At 44.8% G+C, this 21,553-nt stretch overlaps 1 protein-coding gene across 2 annotated transcripts in view; it reads right to left on the reverse strand.

Moving 5' to 3' along the window:
* LOC130683445 (kinase suppressor of Ras 1-like) overlaps positions 1–21,553 on the reverse strand; it is a 77,681-nt gene that overhangs the window by 26,634 nt on the left and 29,494 nt on the right. Inside the window, exons 2-3 of one of the 2 annotated variants that reach the window (XM_057500883.1) lie at positions 14,243–14,383; positions 1,478–1,631 (exon numbers count right to left, since the gene is read on the reverse strand). In XM_057500883.1, coding sequence (XP_057356866.1) covers positions 1,578–1,631; positions 14,243–14,383 — 195 coding nt within the window. In that variant the 3' untranslated portion in view covers positions 1,478–1,577. Of the gene's footprint in view, positions 1–1,477; positions 1,632–14,242; positions 14,384–21,553 lie in introns of those variants that run through there. The other variant, XM_057500884.1, reaches the window with a different exon arrangement.

Here is a 21,553-nt window from a genome sequence, read left to right on the forward strand (position 1 = left end):
CAGATTGCATTTTCTAGAATTTCATATAAATGGAATCACACAGTGTGTACTTCTGATCTGGCTTCTTTCATTCAGCACAATTTTTTGAGATTCACCCATGCTGTTGCAAGTATCAATAATAGTTCATTCCTTTGTGTTCCTGGGTGGCATGCCCTGGATGTGCATACCACAATTTGTTTATCAATTCATCGTCATTTGGGTTGTGTCCACTTTTGGGCTCTTACAAAAAAAGTTGCTATGCACATTTGTGTACAAGTCTTTGTGTGGACATATGCTCTCATTTCTCTTGGATATATGTACATAGGAGTGGAATGACGAGGTCATAATGGCAGATGTATGTTTTAACTTTAAGAAACCGCCAAACTGCTTTCCAGAGCATGTGTAGCATTTTTCTTTCCCCCCAGCGGTGACTGAGAGTCCCAGTTGCTGTGTGTCCTCCCTGACTTTAGTGTGGTCATCTGTGGGACTTTAGCTACTCTGATAGGCAGGGCGGTGTCTCCCTTTGGTTTCATTTAATTTCCCTATTGCCTAGTGATGTTAAAAATCTTTTCATGTGCTTACTTAACATCCTTGTATCTTCTTCGGTTAAAGTGTTTGTTCAAATCTTTTACCCGTTTTGAATTAGTTTGTTTGTATTAATATTGGGTTTTGAGAGTTCTTTATACATTTTGCATGAAATTCTTCCCACATGTGTGATTCGCAAGTATTTTCTGCCCATTTGTGGCTTGTCTTTTCATTCTGTTAATGGTGAGGCTGTGGGTCACATAGTAAGCTGCCTCTTTGAGCTTCATCCATAAAGTAGTTTAAATTCTCCTCACTCTAACTGGGGTTATTGAGAAGTGAAATATTTATTCAAACTGGTTATTTATCATGGTGGAGACTCGAAGATGCGTTATTACATTCTGTCTCCCCCAAAGCTCTCTTAAAATATTTCACTGATTGGATTCAAGCTGGTATTCTAAGTAAATAGGTACATTTGTTGAATCCATTTTCTTTAGAACTTTAGTATGCCTGCAACAGTTCACTTCAAATGACATCTTGTGATTATTCTCAGACAGCCCCAAAGAAGAAGGGAAACAAAACTCCTGTTCTAACACAACCTGCTCAGATTCTGCTCGAGGACCCTTGTACAGGCTAAGACGGCAGCAGATATTTCTGACCAGTGAGTTGATTTGGTGCTGCAGAAATTTGGGTGGGTGGATCAGGGGAGTTTATCCAGCAAATACTGGGACCCAAGAATCACAGATCGAAATGGCTGCAAAATCTGAAGGGACTTTGGAATGCATCTTGTCCAGTCCAACCTACTTCACAGCTATGAAAAGGCCATAGTTATTTACCTTGGCCATACTTTCCCCAGTGACAGATGAAATGTGATTCGGTTGAGAGATGACTATTATAGGTCTGTGGAGGACTAGGAGAATGGTATTGAGGGTCAGTCATTCTGGGACAGAACAGGAAAAGGAAGAAAATATTGAAAGCTTTAAGGAGAATTTATTATTCAGTCATGGTCTCAGTAGTGGCATCCAGTAAGGACAGATAAATCCTAGGCTCAAGCCATTTTGCTTTCCATTTCTGGCTCACTTTATCCACAGCTTGATGCAGGCGCAGATCAGTTTTCCGATACTTTTTTCCTGTAACAGTGATGAGTTGAAATAATATCAAAGGCAAGTGTATTTAGTCTTAGTTTTAGGTTACAATTTCAATTAAATAAACAGAACTTTGTATAGACAAAAGTACCTTGGCATATTCTGGGCAAGTCAAACCACATTTGGACCCAGCCTTAGCTCCTGCAGCCTTATTTTAAGAAGAATATTAGCAAATAGCATACCCAGAAGGTGGGCTGAAGGTGGTGAGGGGGCTGGAAGCTGTGTTGCATGTGGAAGAGAATCAGGAATAGGGTGGTGTTCAAATATTGAAGGGATACAATGAAGAGGGGTTCCATTTCTTCTGAATTGCCTCTGATGATTAGACTAGAAGCAGGGGAAGAAATGAGCTGGAAGAGAGATCCTGGCTCTTGAAAGGACATCTTTCTGTTAGTTTTCACTCTTCAGAGTTGAACCATCTGCCTCACCAAGGGGTGGCCCGGGACGTCAAATGGGGTTCCTTGCATCTGTAAGAACACAGGGCTCGCAGACCTCGAAAAGCTCTTACCCACGCTAAAATTCATATATGTACCTTCTTTTTTTCTCCTTTTCCTCTTTCTGTCTTACTGGTACATTACTGTGTATCAGAGCACAGAGAGCACACAAGACTATACATCACACAAGTCTCAGTTTCTCTGTAAGTCATCAATATTGTTATATATCATCACTGAAATACTACTAAGTAAACATTACCATTAGTGTACTATGAGTATACCCCTTTACTAAAGGGGTAAAGTGAAACAAAGCTCTGTGGCTTACGGACAGTTCTCCAGCAAACAGAGCCAATAGGATTTGTATGTGTGCATATATATGTATGTGTATGTATGTATGTATGTGTACATATTTATACAGGGAGATTTAAGAAATTGGCTCACATAGTTGGGGAGGCTCAGCAGCTGACAGGCTGGAGACTCAGGAAAGAGTTGCAGATCAAGTTCAAAAGCATCTGCCGTTAAGCCAGGAAGAGCTGGTATTGCAGATGAGGTTCTGAAGACCATCTGCTGGTTCAGGAGAGGTCGGCCTTTTGTTCTATTTAGGCCTTCAACTGATTGGACAAGGCTCACCCACATTGTGGAGGACAATCTGCTTCACTCAGATTCTACTGATTTAAATGCAACTCTCACTCAAAAACAGCCACAGAAACACCCAGAATAACTTTTGACAGAATAGATGGGCACCCAGTGGCCCAGCCAAGTTGCCACATATGATCAGCCACTAACCCCACCTACTGCCCTCTGTGTGTATTCCTGGAGCCCTTTTTGCAAGAGCCCTCCTTTAATCTTAGGGTAGCTTCACTTGTACTTAATAATCATCAATGTTTAATTCCTGTATCAGTACCAGGAAGCAAGAATATCATTTTCCCACGTGAAGTATCTAAAATAGTTATATTCATAGGATCAAAGAGTGAAATGGTGATTACCAGAGGCTGGGGGAGGGAGAAACAGGGAGTTGTTAACCAACAGGCCTGAAGCGAGATGAATTAGCCCTAGAGATCTGAAGAACACTGTTCTATGCCTGAGAATTCTGTATAATACACTTACAAATTTGTTAGGCTGGGCTTCTGGCGACCATGTCATCCTCAGCATTTGCTTTTTAAATTATGGTTTATGCATGTGCTTATATGTACCATATATATGTTAATTTTGTAAATAGCTGGAGTTCAGGGGAGAAATTTGAGCCCCCAGTCATTTATTAATATTTGAAAAGTTTGAATCAGTTTTAATATTAGTGCAAAAAATGTACCCTATACTTTCCAAGATCCCTAAAATCATTAACTGTTTTGTATAAGAAAACTGAACTCAGAGAAACACCCACCAATAATGAGCATGGCAGTTTGACATGAGTTTTGCTTTGAGAATGTATGAAAGGCTGGAATGAGGAAGATGCTCCAGAGCAGAAGTTCTCAAGGTTTGTTACACCTTAGAATCAACTGGGAGATTTTAGAAACAGCCGTGCCCGGGCCCCTGTTCACATCAGTTCAATCCAGGGAAGGGGCTGATCCTCATTTGCTGCAGGATGAAGATCGCAGCTCTTCCGCTGTCAACCTGGGAGCCACTAGTCACATGCGGCTATTTAAATTCAAGTTAATTCAAATCAAACAAAATTCCAAACTCAGTTTCTCAGTTGCACAGGCCACATTTCAGGTGCTCGACTGCTACATGTGGCTAGTGGCTGCCATACTGGACAATGCAGATTATAGAATATTTCCGCCATCACAGGAACTTCTGTTTGGCAGCCACTGCCCGGAAGGGTTGCCAAGTCCTGCTTCTGCTGCTGGAGGCTGATGCAGGCAGGTCTCCCTGGTATAAAGTGGAGGTGGTTTTCTGAGTGGTTCCTGAGCAGGTAGATGGCATGGTGTGTGCGCGTAAGGGCTGCACCCAACAGGGTTCCTGTTGTTCTGCTCAGTTGTTACTCTGTGGATGGGAGAACCTTCTGGAAATGTGTCCTGAGACTGTCGAGTGGGAGACACCTGGGCTCCAGGCCATCCTCACTGGGATGGTGGGCATGTCCCCCAGGGAGAGGACAGGTTAGGGGGTGGCTTGTGTGGGGTCGCCAGGGGAGAGGAGGGAAGATCCAGCACCTGCCAGGAAAGACTTTATTCCCATCGGGGTGACCCCTGTGACCTCCTGCAGTTAACTCTCCTCTGGGACACTGAGTTTCTCCTTCACCCCACAGGCCACCATGGCGAAAAAAAACTCTGGGAAGAACAGCAAACAAAATTAATTTTTTTTTCCTTAGGGAGCTTACATTATGATCGGAAACACGCTGTAATTGAAATCACTTGTGAATAAGTGAGTAAAAGGAAACAGCGTGCTGAGATAAAGTGACGGGTGGGGGACATCTAATTTTAGACAGTGTGGCCTCTCTGAAGAGCAGACTTCTAAGCTCCTGTCAGAGGATAAGAAGGCACTAGCCATGAAGAAACTTACAGGCAGAGGAAACAGAACATACAAAGGCCCTGGGCTGTGACAGGAAACAATCTGACATGTTCTAACATGAGGGGAAGAGTGAGGAGGGGAAGGAGACAATGTGAAAGGAGGCAGCCGACATGGAGTACTTCAGGGCCTTGAAGATCAAGGTGAGGGGTTTGGATTTTATGCTGAGTGCAACAAGACACCACTGAAGAACTACACTCAGAAGAGTGAGATGATCAGATTTGCATTTTAGGGAAAATCACTCTTGGCTCATGAAGAATGAAATTAAGAAGAGGACAAGACTGCATACAGAGAGCAATACAGGTGTGACTGCACAAGTCCATGCAGTAGCTAGGCCTCGGGAGGCAGCAGTGGTGAAAAAGAAGCATAGATGGGTGAGAAGAATATTTGGAAATTAAGCCAGCAGTATTTGCTAGTCAATTAAATGTGGAAGTTGAGGAAGCAGGAGGAATCAGAAATGACTCCTCAGTTTTGAAGGCTAGAGAACTGACAGATGAGTAAACGGGCTCAAAGAGACAAGGGACTTGTCTAAGGTGACACTATTAGCAAGTAGCAAAATCAAGATTTTGCCACCAAACACCAGGTTCTTGGCCGTCTATTTCCAATCTTGCTACCTGCCCAAAAAACATATAGAGGGGAGCAAGGGCCACTAAAATTCATATGTACATTGTTTTTGTTTTTTTTTTGAGAGGGCATCTCTCATATTTATTGATCAAATGGTTGTTAACAACAATAAAATTCTGTATAGGGGACTCAATGCACAATCATTAATCAACCCCAAGCCTAATTCTCAACAGTCTCCAATCTTCTGAAGCATAACTTATATGTTCATTGTTTTTAAAAGAAGGGTTAATGAGAGGGAACTTTTGCTTAATAATAATTAAAACTGGTAGTTTTTTGAAGTATAGCTGATATATAATATATTGGTTTCAGGGGTATGACAGTGAGTCAACAATCATATACATTATGAAATGCTTACCACAGTAAGTGCAGTTACCAACTGTCACCATACAAACTTACTCCAATATGACTGACTATATTGCCTATGCTGTACTTTTCATCCCTGTGACTTATTTCATAATTAGCAGTTTGTACCTTTTTATCCCCTTCACCTATTTTGCTCCCCACCCCCCAAGTAACCTCAGATAAAACTATGGGATAGATGTAAGAATTTCCCGGTAACATTGGTGGTGCTAGATCTGTCCTTGATGTATTTTGGAGCACTCCTGCCTTTGAGAGGCAGTCCCCAGAGGAGGAGAGACCTCATATAAGCTGACAGCCCAGGAGCCAGGCGGCCCCAGAGGGGCCCAGGCACACACCAAGTCAAGGCCATCTTGCAAAGCAGCTGCAAGCACACAGCCTTGCTCAAGTCCAGCCAGTCACCAACTGAAACCAGATGCAGCTCAGGAACCCCAGGCCTCAGCAGGCCACTGGCAGCCCCCACACCCCCTGCAGTTCAACCTTAGTTACCCCAGACGAGGGTGCTCTTTAGGACCTCAGCCAAGGGTCAAAAATTCTTTGGATAATCTTCTTTGAATTGTTGTTCAATATGAGCAACTACTACATGCCAGGCATGGGGACAGAGCAGTGAACAAAGCAGCCAGGTCCCTGCGCACATGACTCTTCCAGGGTACTCAGTTTTCACTAGACCTGGCCACTGAGACCTTCAGGGGATCAAGGAGATGGGCTGACCATTCAAAAGTGCCAGCCAGGGCAGGGCTAAGCAGAACAGTCATGCTCATGATTTTTCAGGTTTCTAGAAACCAAGGGCACCCCCACACTCAAAAGCTTAAAGGAGGGCACTTTGGCTTAGCACCAGAAAAATCAATCACTTTGTCAGTTGGCGAGAGTGATGTATGCAAGCTCCATAAGGACAGGACCTAGAACAGGACCTGGCACACAACAGGGCAGACTCTATTTTGTTCATCAATTAACCCCTGTGATCATTAATCTGGGTAAGTGATCAGTGGATGTAGAATGAGTGGGATGAAGGAAAGAAGGAAGGAGGGGAGCCAGGGAAGGAGGAAGGTGGGTGGGAAAGGGAGAAAGATCAATTAAATTACATAACTATATACAGTAGCCCTAGGCTGGGCTGTTCTGGGTAAGAGATCAGATGACCAGAGTGAGCTGGGGAAGGAAGCCTGGCTTTGGAGTCACAAGGACCTAAGTTTAAATCCTGGCCCAGCTGTCTGCTCAATGTGTGATGCTAACATGTCACTCAACTCTGAACCTAGGTTTGCTCAGCTATAAAATGAGGATCATAGGAGGATGGGTGGGAAGGGAGGGATAAGGGGGAAAAAAGGGGGCATTACTACTAGCAGACATAAAGTAGGGGGGGCATGGGGAGGGCTGTACAGCACAGAGAGACAAGTAGTGATTCTATAGCATCTTACTATGCTGATGGACAGTGACTGTAATAGGGTATGTGGGGGGGACTTGATGTTGGGGGGAGTCCAGTAAACATAATGTTGTTCATGTAATTGTAGATTAATGATACAAAAATTTTTTTTAAATGAGGATCATAGTGTCTCCCCCTTTCTTGACTTCAAACAGGCATGAATGAATGAATGACTGAATGAACTCCATCCCACCTTCAGCTCTTCTCCTGCCTGGCTGGGTGACACAGGCATGCCAGATCACCACCCAGACCTCCACCTCCCTGCCCTAAGTGGGGAAAGCTCTGTGGCCTGTCACACTGGGCTGGTACTGAGACCCAGGGCTTGAGATCTCAAGCCTCGGTACAAAGGCAGCCCCGGCCACTGGGGCTGACACGCCAGTGCACATGCCTCCATGCAGCTGGGTGAGGGTGTGTGCTGCATTTTGAGGGGGCTCCCAGCTGCTAAAGACTGAGGCAGTCAGAACAGCAGGGCCTCTGGCTCCCAAAGGGAGAGGGTGGGGACAATAGGAGGAGGAATGGGAGGAGGGGCTGCGAGCGAGGGCAGCAGGATTCATGCTGATTAAAGCTGGACTCAGGAGCCAAGTACCAGCTCACTTTTCTGGTTCAAACTTACACATCCTCCCACTTCATACAGCCTACATCCCAGGGCCCACACAGCGCTCCAGCCACTCCAAGACAATGGGAGGCCAAGAAGGTAGCAGAGCAAGCGGTGCTTGTTCCCCAAAGGCAGGCTGATCCTAAACATGGGGATAGAAGGACAGAGGGCAGGGGACCAAGAAACTCACCCCGCCAGGGCCACAGCAAAAATCCCTTACCAGACCTGCCTGCATCTTCAGTTCAAAAACTGCCTCCAGCAAGAGCTTATCCAGGGAGCCCGAGGCGTGGGGCTGGGCCCTGCAGTGCCGGCTCTGCAGCACCCACCTCTCTCTGCCAGGACTGATCCCAGCCAGCCAGCGCCTGCCACTTCCTTTAACAACTTCCAACAGGGAAACTGCTGAAGAAAATAATGGCTCCCTGCCAGCAGGCTCTGAAATCATTTCCCCGCAGCTGCAGCCATAACATGAAGCTGCGATTCTCAGGGTTTAACCTGGGGAAGGTGGGGGCAGGGTGGTGGTGGAAATAGTCACAGCGTGTGACTCTCAGTGTCCAGGGAGGCGGAAGGGGCCCTGCCTCCAAACCCACTCCCCTGCTTACTCCCTAATCCCTGAGGGCTCCAGGCCTGGCCTCATACCCACACCAGCCAGGAGCACAGTCTCACCTCTCCCCCATCCCCATGAAGAATCAAGCCTTCTCACTGGTAGTTTTATTTTCCTTAAAACAATTCTAATGTTCTCTCTCTCTCTCTCTCTCATACACACACACTTCAATGCTCTCCCAGATAAAACTCCAACCCCCACGCCCCACACCTGGAGATTTCCATGGGCCAACCCAGTTTCCTCCCAGAAAGGCCCTTCTCAAATGCTCCCTGTGAGGACCAACACCACCAGCTCTCTCAGACCTCAGGGTCTTTGCAGGCACTGTTCCCTCCTTCTCGTGTGCTCTTCCCCTTCCTGCCTGCTAGCTCCTGGCTCTCAGGGAAGCCCTCCCTGGTGTTGGTCCTCCCCTGTCCTCCCAGGGTGAGTGACTGCTTGCTCCCACAGACCCCAAGTGGGCTTCTGTCAGGGCACCCGGAGCCAGCTCTCAACCTGTATATCTGACCACCGCCTGTGAGCCCCTGGGGCCGGGGCGAGTGTCTTCAGCATCCCTTGCTCTCCCCCCAGAGCAGGTGCCAGACCTGCCCTGCCCGATACAGCAATAGCCATGTGTCCGTTTAAATTAAAATTCATTCCAATAAAATAAAATTTAAATTTCAGTTTCTCAGTTGCACTATGTGTATTTTGAGTGCTCCACATGTGGCGGGTAGCTACCACACTGGAAGGGCAGTGTAGAATATTTCTATAGTCACAGAAAGTCCTACTGGACAGTGTCACTTTAGATGAAGGTCAGACGAGTGGGTGAACACATCTGAAGGCATTGCACAAGCTGCGTGTCCCCAGCATCCGTGGAGGGGAAATCCGAGGTCACACATGCCGGGTGCACCCACAGCAGGCTCTGCGGCTGCAGGGGGCTGAGATCTGACTGCGGCAGGATGGGAAGGAAGAGTGCAGTCTCTCCATCCTCACTAGACACCACAAAATGTGCCTCCTGCTCTGTGGCCACATCCATATCTGTCTCCTTTCTTCATGCAACAGAAAGGCATTAATTTCTAGAATCTTTATAACCACAAACTGGTGACCACAATCTAAGGCTAAAAGCTGAAATGATATTTAGATAGCCCTAAAGGGATAGACCCCAGGACAGAAATACTGAAAAGAAAGGAGAGTACACACACAAAAATGGCTACACAGGGAAAAACCAGGACCCCACTCACAAATCCATGAAGGGTCAAGATGAGTAGAGAACTCAAAGAGGCCAAAGGGACAAGTCCCAGCACACAAAGACCATCCCCAGAAGCCTCCAGAGCAGCTCTGGGGCAAATCTTCTTCAGGTACAGACTGTACCAGTGCGGGGGCCCTCAGCACTGACTACTTAACAAAAGGAAATTGCCAGACTTCACAGATTTGGATCCCTTCCCCCCAAACCAACCAGCCAATCAAATAAGCACAGATAGAGACTCTGCTTTATAGCTTGGCATCTCTAGCCTCCTCCTCACTGTGACTTTCATTCATTCCTCATTCTACCCGGCAAATAATTGCCAAGGGATCCCAGAGGCCAGGCACCATGCTGCCAGGCACATGGCCTCTTCTAGGCATGAGTTCTCAGGCTTGTTCAGGCGCTGAGCCATTGGCACCGTCAAAATCCCTTCTATGTGTGCCCCCCTGTGCACAGTGGGCACCCCTCAAACACAGTCCTTCCTGAGACAGCCTGGAGAAATACTATTTTGTGAAAAGAATGATGATTTGTATGAATTAACACAGAGATGAGATCAAGACTAAAAACCTGCAAGATGATACATATAGTATAATCCCATTTTGGCAACTATTTAAAAAAAAGATAAAGGAAACAAATTTGTATGTAAACAAAAAAACCATGTATCACCCTGGATTGGATCCTAGAACGACAGAAAGATGACATTAATGGAAAAACTGGTGAAATCCAAATAGTCTGGAGTTTTGCTGATAGTAACATACCAACCATGTTTTCTTAGTTTTGACATATGTACCATGGTAATGTCCCATGTTAACCATGGGGGAAAAGGGGGTAAGAAAATAAACAATGGTTGAGATGACATTCAGAAGCCAAAGGATTCTATTTCTGAGGTCAGCTTTGGAGAGGCCTGGGTACCTGCTCCATAGGGGTGTTGGGACAACTGGATGCAACAGGGCATGCTGAGCACTGAGCACCCCACACCAGCCATGTGCTAAACATTTTAGCTTTGAGGCAAAGTGAGCACGGGGCTCTGAGGGGGCCATGGAGCCCACTACAGTCATGGTGCAGCCCAGTGACTAGATGGGGGCTGGCTTGGCTTCTGGAAGCACAACCCCTCAATGAATGACAGGGTGCTTCCATGGTCAGAAAGGGGGTGCCAAGGAGGCCCAGGGACTCCTCGTGGTGCTGGCCTGTGGAGCCTCTCTGGAGAAGGCCCTCTCCCCTGGGGGCATCAACTCCCCCAGCGCTCTTTCTACAGGCTGACTCGGGGGCAGCTGGGCATGGCTGGGAACACAGACTTGGGGACTATGGTCTCAGCTCTGCAGGACTTGACAAGCCAGGCTAAGGAGTAACCTGTGTCATTACCCATTCAGGACAAAATACTTGATTCCGGGGGACCCATGTCACGATGAGATTCACCCTTCCTCCCTCTCAAACAAGCAATGGTCACAAGCAGGGGTTTTGTGGCAAACAACCCAGAGAAGGTATGTCTCTGTCTCACAAAGCCTGTATTCTAGCAGGAGAGTAGGCAGATCATACACAATAAATAAGCTAGATAAACTCCAGAAAGTGGTCAGCATCATTGTGAAAATCAGCCAAGGTGCACTAATAGAGAATAAAGGGTAGGAGCTATCTTTAGATCCAATCATTAGGGAAGACTGCTTGGAGGAGATGTTGATGGACCTGACACTACAATGACATTCCCTGAGCCAAGGAAACACATTTCAGGGAGGGGAAAAGCAAGTGCAAAGATCAGAGCAGAGAGTGCAAAGGGGAGTGTGAGTGAAATGAGGGCAGAGGAAGCAGGCAGAGGCCAAAACGTGTGAGGCATCTCATGTTTATGCAGAAAGAAACAGGAAGCACTGAAAAAAGACATGATCCGATTTATGTTTCCCAGTGGGCACTCCAGCTGCTGCATGGAAAATGTCATGAGGGGGGAAATGACAAAGTAGGGAGTTCAGGGGCTGCTGCAAGAGTCTGGGGCAAGAGAGGCTGGTGGCCTGGACCACGGTGCTAGAGATGGGCATGGACACAGGTGGCCAGGTCTGCACTGTGGCTTGGGGCAGAGCCCACAGGGCTCGTGAAGGGATTGCACAAGAGTGAGCGCAGCGGAGGACTCAGGGGTGGCCTCTTGGGTTTGTGGCCTGAGCAACTGGATGGATAATGCCACCATTTTCTGAGATGGGAAGAAAAATATGTCTGTGAGTATGGGAGGGAAGGACAAGAGCTCTGCCTAAAACTGGTGTATGAGCCACCTCATGACCTCCAAGTGACTGGAGGTTCACTGGGAGGCTGGAGACCTTCCTGCTGTCTCACCATGACCCCTCCCTTCCCACAGAGTGCTCTGTCCGCACTCTGCCCCAGGCCCACCCCACCCCTCCCACGGCTGCCAGGTAGCACCCTGGTTCTCAAACCAATCTGGCTTTTGGGCTCTCCCACCTGCCTGAGCCCTGCACACAAATGAGCTTGCCCCTCATTTACCACCCAGATGTGGCGTATCACTCATGCCTTTGTGATCAAACACCAGCTGACTCAGTATTCCACCTACACCTCTCTGCCCAGCTGGAAGACCCAGTGCCAGCTGCCACCACAGGGTGCTCTGGGGTCCAAAAAGCCTCCGGCAGCCAGCTTCCACAGGACAGGCTCCTGCCCTGCGCAGACCTGGCTCCCCTCTCAACGACACACATGGGCGGAGCTGGGCCTCCTGCCCGCTTCAGACCTCCAGAGATCCGAGGGAAATCCCTCGAGGAGCTAAGCCCTCTGCCAACAATGTCTGAGGCCTGAGGAAGAAAGTCAGGAGGCACAATCTGGGGTCCCAGCAGACCTGGGTCTGAACCTCAAGTCTGTCCCCATAAAGCGCTGGACTCTCATCGCGTCCCTTGGCCCCTCTGAACCCAACGGTCCTCATCTATTAAGTCGGGATGACAGCGACAAGATGCTGGGCAGGTCACCGTCCTTGTGGAGCCCTGGTGTCCTCGATTGTAAGTGACAAGCCCGAGGAGAAGCTGCCTTCCATCTCTCAGGTCTTAGGGAGGAGAGAGGTAAAGGCTGGGGTTGGCCTGGGGGGCTGGAGGGAACACCCAAATCTTCATAGTCTCCAAGTCCATGATTTTAAATCTGTCACCATGGATTGACCACTACATGTTCAAATCTGCCTCCGGCATGGCAGAACACCCTGGCAGGCGGTCGGTGGGGAGATGTAGCTCACTGTACATATTACGTATCTGTGTGCCCACAGCTGTTAATAATGCTCAAAGAACCTCCATGTCACACAGCAGTCTCTCTCAGCCTTCACTTTGGCCACCTCCTTCCCGCCAGCTTCTGAGAAGGCAATGCACACCAGCAACATAAGGGCTGCAAGGGCCGGAGCATGTAAGGTGCTGAGAGCTCCCCCGGGGACCCCCCTCCCACTGCCCCCATCCCCGCCCCTCATGACAGGAACCTTTTATGTCCATGGACTTGCTGTCCAGCAGTCTCTCCTAAGAAAAATTCCTAAATATTCAAGTAGCTTCATAAATAATATTAACCATGATGCTATGTATAATAGCCGACTGGAATTAATCTCTGCCTGGGAAACTACACCACATATACTCAATCAAACACTGTGTAGCCACTTAAAAAAGAAAAAAAAGGCTTTACTAATAGTGCAAATATAGGGAAAATATGATGGTGAGCACAGCAAATGAAAACATATTAAACTGTTTACTCAGGGTTGTATAAACCAGTGTTGCCCATAAGAAATAAAATGCAAGCCATATACTTAAAATTTAATTTTGGAGTAGCCACATTTTTAAAAGTAAGTGTATATCAAATTAATTTAAATAACATTTTATTTCATTGAATATATCCAAAGTAGTGTTATCTCAACATACGCTAAACATAAAAGTGATTTTTATTTTACTTTGGTTTTTTTTTTGTACCAAGTCTTCAGAATTCAGCACATCTTTGAATTTATATCTTTGAAACTATAGCATATCTCAGTATGTACTTCCCACATTCCAAGTACCTAACAGTCAGCCATATCGACTAGTAACTACCTTACTAGATGGCATAGGTCTAACCTATTAGAAATTTTAAAGAAGACTTAAGTATTAGGTAAAAACAAAGACTCAAAGGAAATATCAAAATCTTAATGATCACAGATTTTTCTCTGAGTGGTGGGAATATGTATGTGATTTTTTTCCTCCTCTTCTTTCCAAAAATCTCTCTCTCTATATATATATATATATATAGGTAGATAGATATAGATAGATAAATATATAGTGAATTCACGTTACTTCCAAAACAATTGCAAGAGTCCCTCTTTTTAATATTAGAATAGAAGGGATTTAAGAGATGTGACTAGGTGAACCACACCTGCCCCACACTGATTTATGCCCCACAAGGGCAGTCCTGTAGCCCAACACCCGTACAGGGTGCACGCTCTGTGATGCTAGTTAGTTGGTAGGTAGGCTGGATGGGTGGAAAGAGGGGAAAAAAGGAGGGAAAAGTATATAATATCATAGCAGTTACAAGAGAAAACTAAACTCAGACCCTTGTTCCCAAATCCCAAAGCTATCACTAGCTGTATGACTTTAAACAAGTTATTTCACCACTCTGTGCTTCTATTTTCTCAAGCATAAAGAGGCAATAATAATGTTGGCTGATGTCTTCAGGATGAGCCAGTGAACAACTATTGTGTCCAGGCTGCCTGGCTCATAAGGCAGTGGGACCAGGACACACTAAAGCCACCTTGGCCCTGGGTCCCTCCTGTGGCCATTGCCCCGCATCACCCTTCAGTCATCCACAGTGGAGCTGGGGTCTCTGTGTGGTCCCTTCCCTTGATCCCCCAACCTGGGCCCTCACAGCCCGTGTACCTGCACCACCTCCGGCCTCACGTTGAAGGTGTACAGCCAGTCGGTGAAGCGAGGGTAGCTGTTCAGCTCTGCAGTCCTCTCTCCAGGAGCCACGCTCAGCTTGTACTGCCGCTGCTTGCAAATATACCGGACCAGCTTCGCCTGTGGGAAGCCCAGGAAAGACTGTTCATTTGGGCCACATGCACATGGTAGCCGCAAGCACACTGGATACAGGGGAGCTCTGGTAAATGTGAGCAATCTGATAAGGACAGAAGCCTGCCAGATTCCCCTTTGCTTCCAACAGCAGTGAGGCAGGAAATGGGAAGGAGGAGGAGAGGAGAAGGGGCTGGGAAAGCCAGCGGGACACCTGGAGAACCACACACACCCACTACCTCACCCTCGGGTCATGATCTTCAGAGGCTAATGGGCAAGAACAGAGAATGGGGTTACAACGTAAGAAGGGTTTTCTGCTGGGATCAGGCTAGGGGGTGTCAGTAAATGATGACATGGGAGACTAGGGGTTTGGGGAAGATGAGTAATCTTCCACTTAGGATGTTTCCAGGCTAGAATCAGACTCCCTGGGCCCTGTGACCTTGGACATACCTTCCCTATTTCCTTGGACAAATTACTTAATCTCCCCTGCCCCAGAAAAGCCTGTTTCTTCCTTCAGAGAATGGGGAGAATAATAGAACCTCCCCCTTGGTGATGCTGAGGAGAAATGAAGCACTCAGTGTGTGCCAGGCACACAGTGGGCGCCCAGAGTACCACCCATGCCTCTCGGCCTGTGTAGCATGACTGGCAAGGGGCCAGGACTTGGGTCCACCAATAGGCTTTCAGGACCCACACCCTGAAATGCATGCACATTTCAGACATGTGAGTCTGTGCATTTTCCAGGGGAAGGGTGTCCACGGCTTTCAAAAGACTTTCAAAAGCCTATGATTTCAAATAAAGTAAGTTTAAGTAAGGAAAGCCTGGCTTAGGTCAGCTCAGTGTTCTCTTTGACAAACACTGGGCTCAGGCCAGGTGTCCTGCACAATACCGAGGAATACGGGGGCAAGGTGTGAAGGGAGGGCACAGCCTGGGGCTCAGTAAAGAGAAGGGGGAGCTGACCCAAACAAATGGAAACGAGCACAGATCCTGAAGAGGACCAGGGAGCTGCCTGGCCTTGTTGCCACGCAATGACCCAGGGACCCTGTGAGAGCCGCCAGAACGTTGGTGAGACTCCTGTGGCCTCTTGCTGGTGAGCTTGCCCAGAAGGCGAGCACCACTTCCCAAGTCTCGCACAGGAAACCGGACATTTGGAGTCATTTCTCTGCTACTTGGCTTGAGTTTTTGTGGTTGGTAATTTGTTCCTTTACCTTTCAACTGTAAATATCTCAGTATATTTCTCTAAAAGATGAAGACTCTTTTTGTTAGCACAGTCACAATACTAAAAAATAATAATTCATAATTTATATTTTCAACTATCTAGATAGGCTGCCAATTTCCAAACAGGAGCTCTTGACCATTTTTGGATCATGGACCCCCCTCCTGCAGTTGGGGAGGTCCATAATCCCTTTCTAAAAATAATGTTTTTTTTTTTTTTTTTTTTAATAATTATTTTTTATTGAAGGGTAGTTGACACACAGTATTACATTACATGAGTTTCAAGTGTACAACACACTGGTAGAACATTTATATACATAATTCTAGGTTCCAGCTATCACCCTACCAGGCTGTTACAATATCTTGACTATATTCCTTATGCTATACCTTACATCCCGGTTACTAATTTATTTTACCATTGGAAGTCTGTCCTTTTTTTTTTTTTTTTTTTTTTTTTGTGAGGGCATCTCTCATATTTATTGATCAAATGGTTGTTAACGACAATAAAATTCTGTATAGGGGAGTCAATGCTCAATGCACAATCATTATTCCACCCCAAGCCTAATTTTTGTCAGTCTCCAATCTTCTGAGGCATAACAAACAAGTTTTTACATGTAGAACAAATTCTTACATAATGAATAAGTTACATAGTGAACAGTACAAGGGCAGTCATCACAGAAACTTTCGGTTTTGCTCATGCATTATGAACTATAAACAGTCAGTTCAAATATGAATACTCATTTGGTTTTTATACTTGATTTATATGTGGATACCATATTTCTCTCTTTATTATTATTATTTTTAATAAAATGCTGAAGTGGTAGGTAGATACAAGATAAAGGTAGAAAACATAGTTTAGTGTTGTAAGAGAGCACATGTAGATGATCAGGTGTGTGCCTGTAGACTATGTGTTAATCGAAGCTAGACCAGGGCAATAAAACATCCACGTATGCAGAAGATTTCTCTCAGAACGGGGGGGTGAGGTTCTAAGCCTCACCTCTGTTGATCCCCAATTTCTCACCTGATGGCCCCCCTGCGACTGTGCCTGTCTTAGGTTGTTCCTCCCTTGAGGAATCTTACCCGTCTCTGGCTAACCAGTCATCTTCCGGGGCCATACAGGGAAATGTGAAGTTGGTAAGTGAGAGAGAAGCCTTATTGTTTGAAAAAGTTAGCTTTTTACTTCTTTGCATATTTATGCCCTGTGGCTTCTATGCCCAGCATTTGTCTTGAGGTATCTTTACCACTTGGAAGAATTATGATACTCGGTAAATTTGATATGAGGCACGAATTCTATTTAAGGGTTGTAATTAGGAAGGAAGAAGAAAAGCTATAGAAGTAGCAGGCGGAAGAAAACATGGGAAGATTGATTATTTCTTTGATATATCTTCTTGTAGAGTAACTTCAGCATGTATAGGTTTTAAGCTACTACTTAAATTGCACACACACATTAACATAATAGGAGTATAGTTACATAACCAAAGCATATCTGTAATTACCAGCCATCTGCAGTGAAACCAAGAAAACCAGTTAGGCACCTTAGGCATTTGTGAAAACTTATCTATGATATGGTGGATATTGTCCAAATGAACTTGAACAGTCTGAGAGAAATCAGACAAATTAAAACAACCCATTCCTGGGGACTGTTCACATGCCATATGTTCTTTTAACAATAAATAGTTTGTAGTTGTAAGACTTTGGAGCGCTACAATTTGCACTTCTCCAAATTCTTGGTTGAGTTCCAACAGTATAGATCCAGTCCAATTTTGTTGTTTTACTGTATGCACAGGCCAGCTTAGATATCTCCTTCCTCATTCCCATGGCAGGTCCAGGAACTGGTGGGATGAGTGCATCTACAGCTGTAGCAGTGCGTGGATCTTTGTTGGGGTTTTTTGATGATCATCTTCTGGCATGAGTCTTCCAGAGGGTGCAGATGTTGGAAGTTCTTTTTCATATCGTATCTTAGTTCATTTTCGGGGTAGCCCAATTAGGCTTTGATCCTCTGTATAAACACAAACAGACCCTTTGCCTACACTTTTATATGCCCTTTATACCCTTGTGTAGAACTCGTTGGAGGTTACCACACAGGAACTGCCCTTTTTTTTTTTTTTTTTTTTTGCTATCACTAATCTACACTTACATGACGAATATTATGTTTACTAGGCTCTCCCCTATACCAGGTCTCCCCTATAAACCCCTTTACAGTCACTGTCCATCAGCATAGCAAAATGTTGTAGAATCACTACTTGCCTTCTCTGTGTTGTACAGCCCTCCCTTTTCTCCTACCCCCCCATGCATGTTAATCTTAATACCCCCCTACTTCTCCCCCCCTTATCCCTCCCTACCCACCCATCCTCCCCAGTCCCTTTCCCTTTGGTACCTGTTAGTCCATTCTTGAGTTCTGTGATTCTGCTGCTGTTTTGTTCCTTCAGTTTTTCCTTTGTTCTTATATTCCACAGATGAGTGAAATCATTTGGTATTTCTCTTTCTCCGCTTGGCTTGTTTCACTGAGCATAATACCCTCCAGCTCCATCCATGTTGCTGCAAATGATTGGATTTGCCCTTTTCTTATAGCTGAGTAGTATTCCATTGTGTATATGTACCACATCTTCTTTATCCATTCATCTATTGATGGACATTTAGGTTGCTTCCAATTCTTGGCTATTGTAAATAGTGCTGCAATAAACATAGGGGTGCATCTGTCTTTCTCAAACTTGATTGCTGCATTCTTAGGGTAAATTCCTAGGAGTGGAATTCCTGGGTCAAATGGTAAGTCTGTTTTGAGCATTTTGATGTACCTCCATACTGCTTTCCACAATGGTTGAACTAACTTACATTCCCACCAGCAGTGTAGGAGGGTTCCCCTTTCTCCACAGCCTCGCCAACATTTGTTGTTGTTTGTCTTTTGGATGGCAGCCATCCTTACTGGTGTGAGGTGATACCTCATTGTAGTTTTAATTTGCATTTCTCTGATAATTAGCGATGTGGAGCATCTTTTCATGTGTCTGTTGGCCATCTGTATTTCTTTTTTGGAGAACTGTCTGTTCAGTTCCTCTGCCCATTTTTTAATTGGGTTATTTGTTTTTTGTTTGTTGAGGCGTGAGAGCTCCTTATATATTCTGGACGTCAAGCCTTTATCGGATGTGTCATTTTCAAATATATTCTCCCATACTGTAGGGATCCTTCTTGTTCTATTGATGGTGTCTTTTGCTGTACAGAAGCTTTTCAGCTTAATATAGTCCCACTTACTCATTTTTGCTGTTGTTTTCCTTGCCCGGGGAGATATGTTCAAGAAGAGGTCACTCATGTTTATGTCTAAGAGGTTTTCGCCTATGTTTTCTTCCAAGAGTTTAATGGTTTCATGGCTTACATTCAGGTCTTTGATCCATTTTGAGTTTACTTTTGTATATGGGGTTAGACAATGGTCCAGTTTCATTCTCCTACATGTAGCTGTCCAGTTTTGCCAGCACCACCTGTTGAAGAGACTGTCATTTCGCCATTGTATGTCCATGGCTCCTTTATCAAATATTAATTGACCATATATGTCTGGGTTAATGTCTGGATTCTCTAGTCTGTTCCATTGGTCTGTGGCTCTGCTCTTGTGCCAGTACCAAATTGTCTTGATTACTATGGCTTTATAGTAGAGCTTGAAGTTGGGGAGTGAGATCCCCCCTACTTTATTCTTCTTTCTCAGGATTGCTTTGGCTATTCGGGGTCTTTGGTGTTTCCATATGAATTTTTGAATTATTTGTTCCAGTTCATTGAAGAATGTTGCTGGTAGTTTCATAGGGATTGCATCAAATCTGTATATTGCTTTGGGCAGGATGGCCATTTTAACGATATTAATTCTTCCTAGCCACGAGCATGGGATGAGTTTCCATCTGTTAGTGTCCCCTTTAATTTCTCTTAAGAGTGACTTGTAGTTTTCAGAGTATAAGTCTTTCACTTCTTTGGTTAGGTTTATTCCTAGGTATTTTATTTTTTTTGATGCAATTGTGAATGGAGTTGTTTTCCTGATTTCTCTCTCTGTTGGTTCATTGTTAGTATATAGGAAAGCCACAGATTTCTGTGTGTTGATTTTGTATCCTGCAACTTTGCTGTATTCCGATATCAGTTCTAGTAGTTTTGGGGTGGAGTCTTTAGGATTTTTTATGTACAGTATCATGTCATCTGCAAATAGTGACAGTTTAACTTCTTCTTTACCAATCTGGATTCCTTGTATTTCTTTATTTTGTCTGATTGCCGTGGCTAGGACCTCCAGTACTATGTTAAATAACAGTGGAGAGAGTGGGCATCCCTGTCTAGTTCCCGATCTCAGAGGAAATGCTTTCAGCTTCTCGCTGTTCAATATAATGTTGGCTGTGGGTTTATCATAGATGGCCTTTATTATGTTGAGGTACTTGCCCTCTATTCCCATTTTGCTGAGAGTTTTTAACATGAATGGATGTTGAACTTTGTCAAATGCTTTTTCAGCATCTATGGAGATGATCATGTGGTTTTTGTCTTTCTTTTTGTTGATGTGGTAGATGATGTTGATGGACTTTCGAATGTTGTACCATCCTTGCATCCCTGGAATGAATCCCACTTGGTCATGGTGTATGATCCTTTTGATGTATTTTTGAATTCGGTTTGCTAATATTTTGTTGAGTATTTTTGCATCTACGTTCATCAGGGATATTGGTCTGTAGTTTTCTTTTTTGGTGGGGTCTTTGCCTGGTTTTGGTATTAGGGTGATGTTAGCTTCATAGAATGAGTTTGGGAGTATCCCCTCCTCCTCTATTTTTTGGAAAACTTTAAGGAGAATGGGTATTATGTCTTCCCTGTATGTCTGATAAAATTCCGAGGTAAATCCATCTGGCCCGGGGGTTTTGTTCTTTGGTAGTTTTTTGATTACCTCTTCAATTTCGTTGCTGGTAATTGGTCTGTTTAGATTTTCTGTTTCTTCCTGGGTCAATCTTGGAAGGTTATATTTTTCTAGGAAGTTGTCCATTTCTCCTAGGTTTCCCAGCTTGTTAGCATATAGGTTTTCATAGTATTCTCCAATAATTCTTTGCATTTCCGTGGGGTCCGTCGTGATTTTTCCTTTCTCGTTTCTGATACTGTTGATTTGTGTTGACTCTCTTTTCTTCTTAATAAGTCTGGCTAGAGGCTTATCTATTTTGTTTATTTTCTCGAAGAACCAGCTCTTGGTTTCATTGATTTTTGCTATTGTTTTATTCTTCTCAATTTTATTTATTTCTTCTCTGATCTTTATTATGTCCCTCCTTCTGCTGACCTTAGGCCTCATCTGTTCTTCTTTTTCCAATTTCGATAATTGTGACATTAGACCATTCATTTGGGATTGTTCTTCCTTTTTTAAATATGCTTGGATTGCTATATACTTTCCTCTTAAGACTGCTTTTGCTGTGTCCCACAGAAGTTGGGGCTTAGTGTTGTTGTTGTCATTTGTTTCCATTTATTGCTGGATCTCCATTTTGATTTGGTCATTGATCCATTCATTATTTAGGAGCGTGTTGTTAAGCCTCCATGTGTTCGTGAGCCTCTTTGCTTTCTTTGTACAGTTTATTTCTAGTTTTATGCCTTTGTGGTCTGAAAAGTTGGTTGGTAGGATTTCAATCTTTTGGAATTTTCTGAGGCTCTTTTTGTGGCCTAGTATGTGGTCTATTCTGGAGAATGTTCCATGTGCACTTGAGAAGAATGTATATCCCGCTGCTTTTGGATGTAGAGTTCTATAGATGTCTATTAGGTCCATCTGCTCTACTGTGTTGTTCAGTGCTTCCGTGTCCTTACTTATTTTCTGCCCAGTGGATCTATCCTTTGGGGTGAGTGGTGTGTTGAAGTCTCCTAGAATGAATGCATTGCAGTCTATATCCCCCTTTAGTTCTGTTAGTATTTGTTTCACATATGCTGGTGCTCCTGTGTTGGGTGCATATATATTTAGGATGGTTATATCCTCTTGTTTGACTGAGC

Source organism: Manis pentadactyla, chromosome 4 (genome assembly GCF_030020395.1).
Source record: "Manis pentadactyla isolate mManPen7 chromosome 4, mManPen7.hap1, whole genome shotgun sequence".
NCBI lineage: Eukaryota > Metazoa > Chordata > Mammalia > Pholidota > Manidae > Manis > Manis pentadactyla.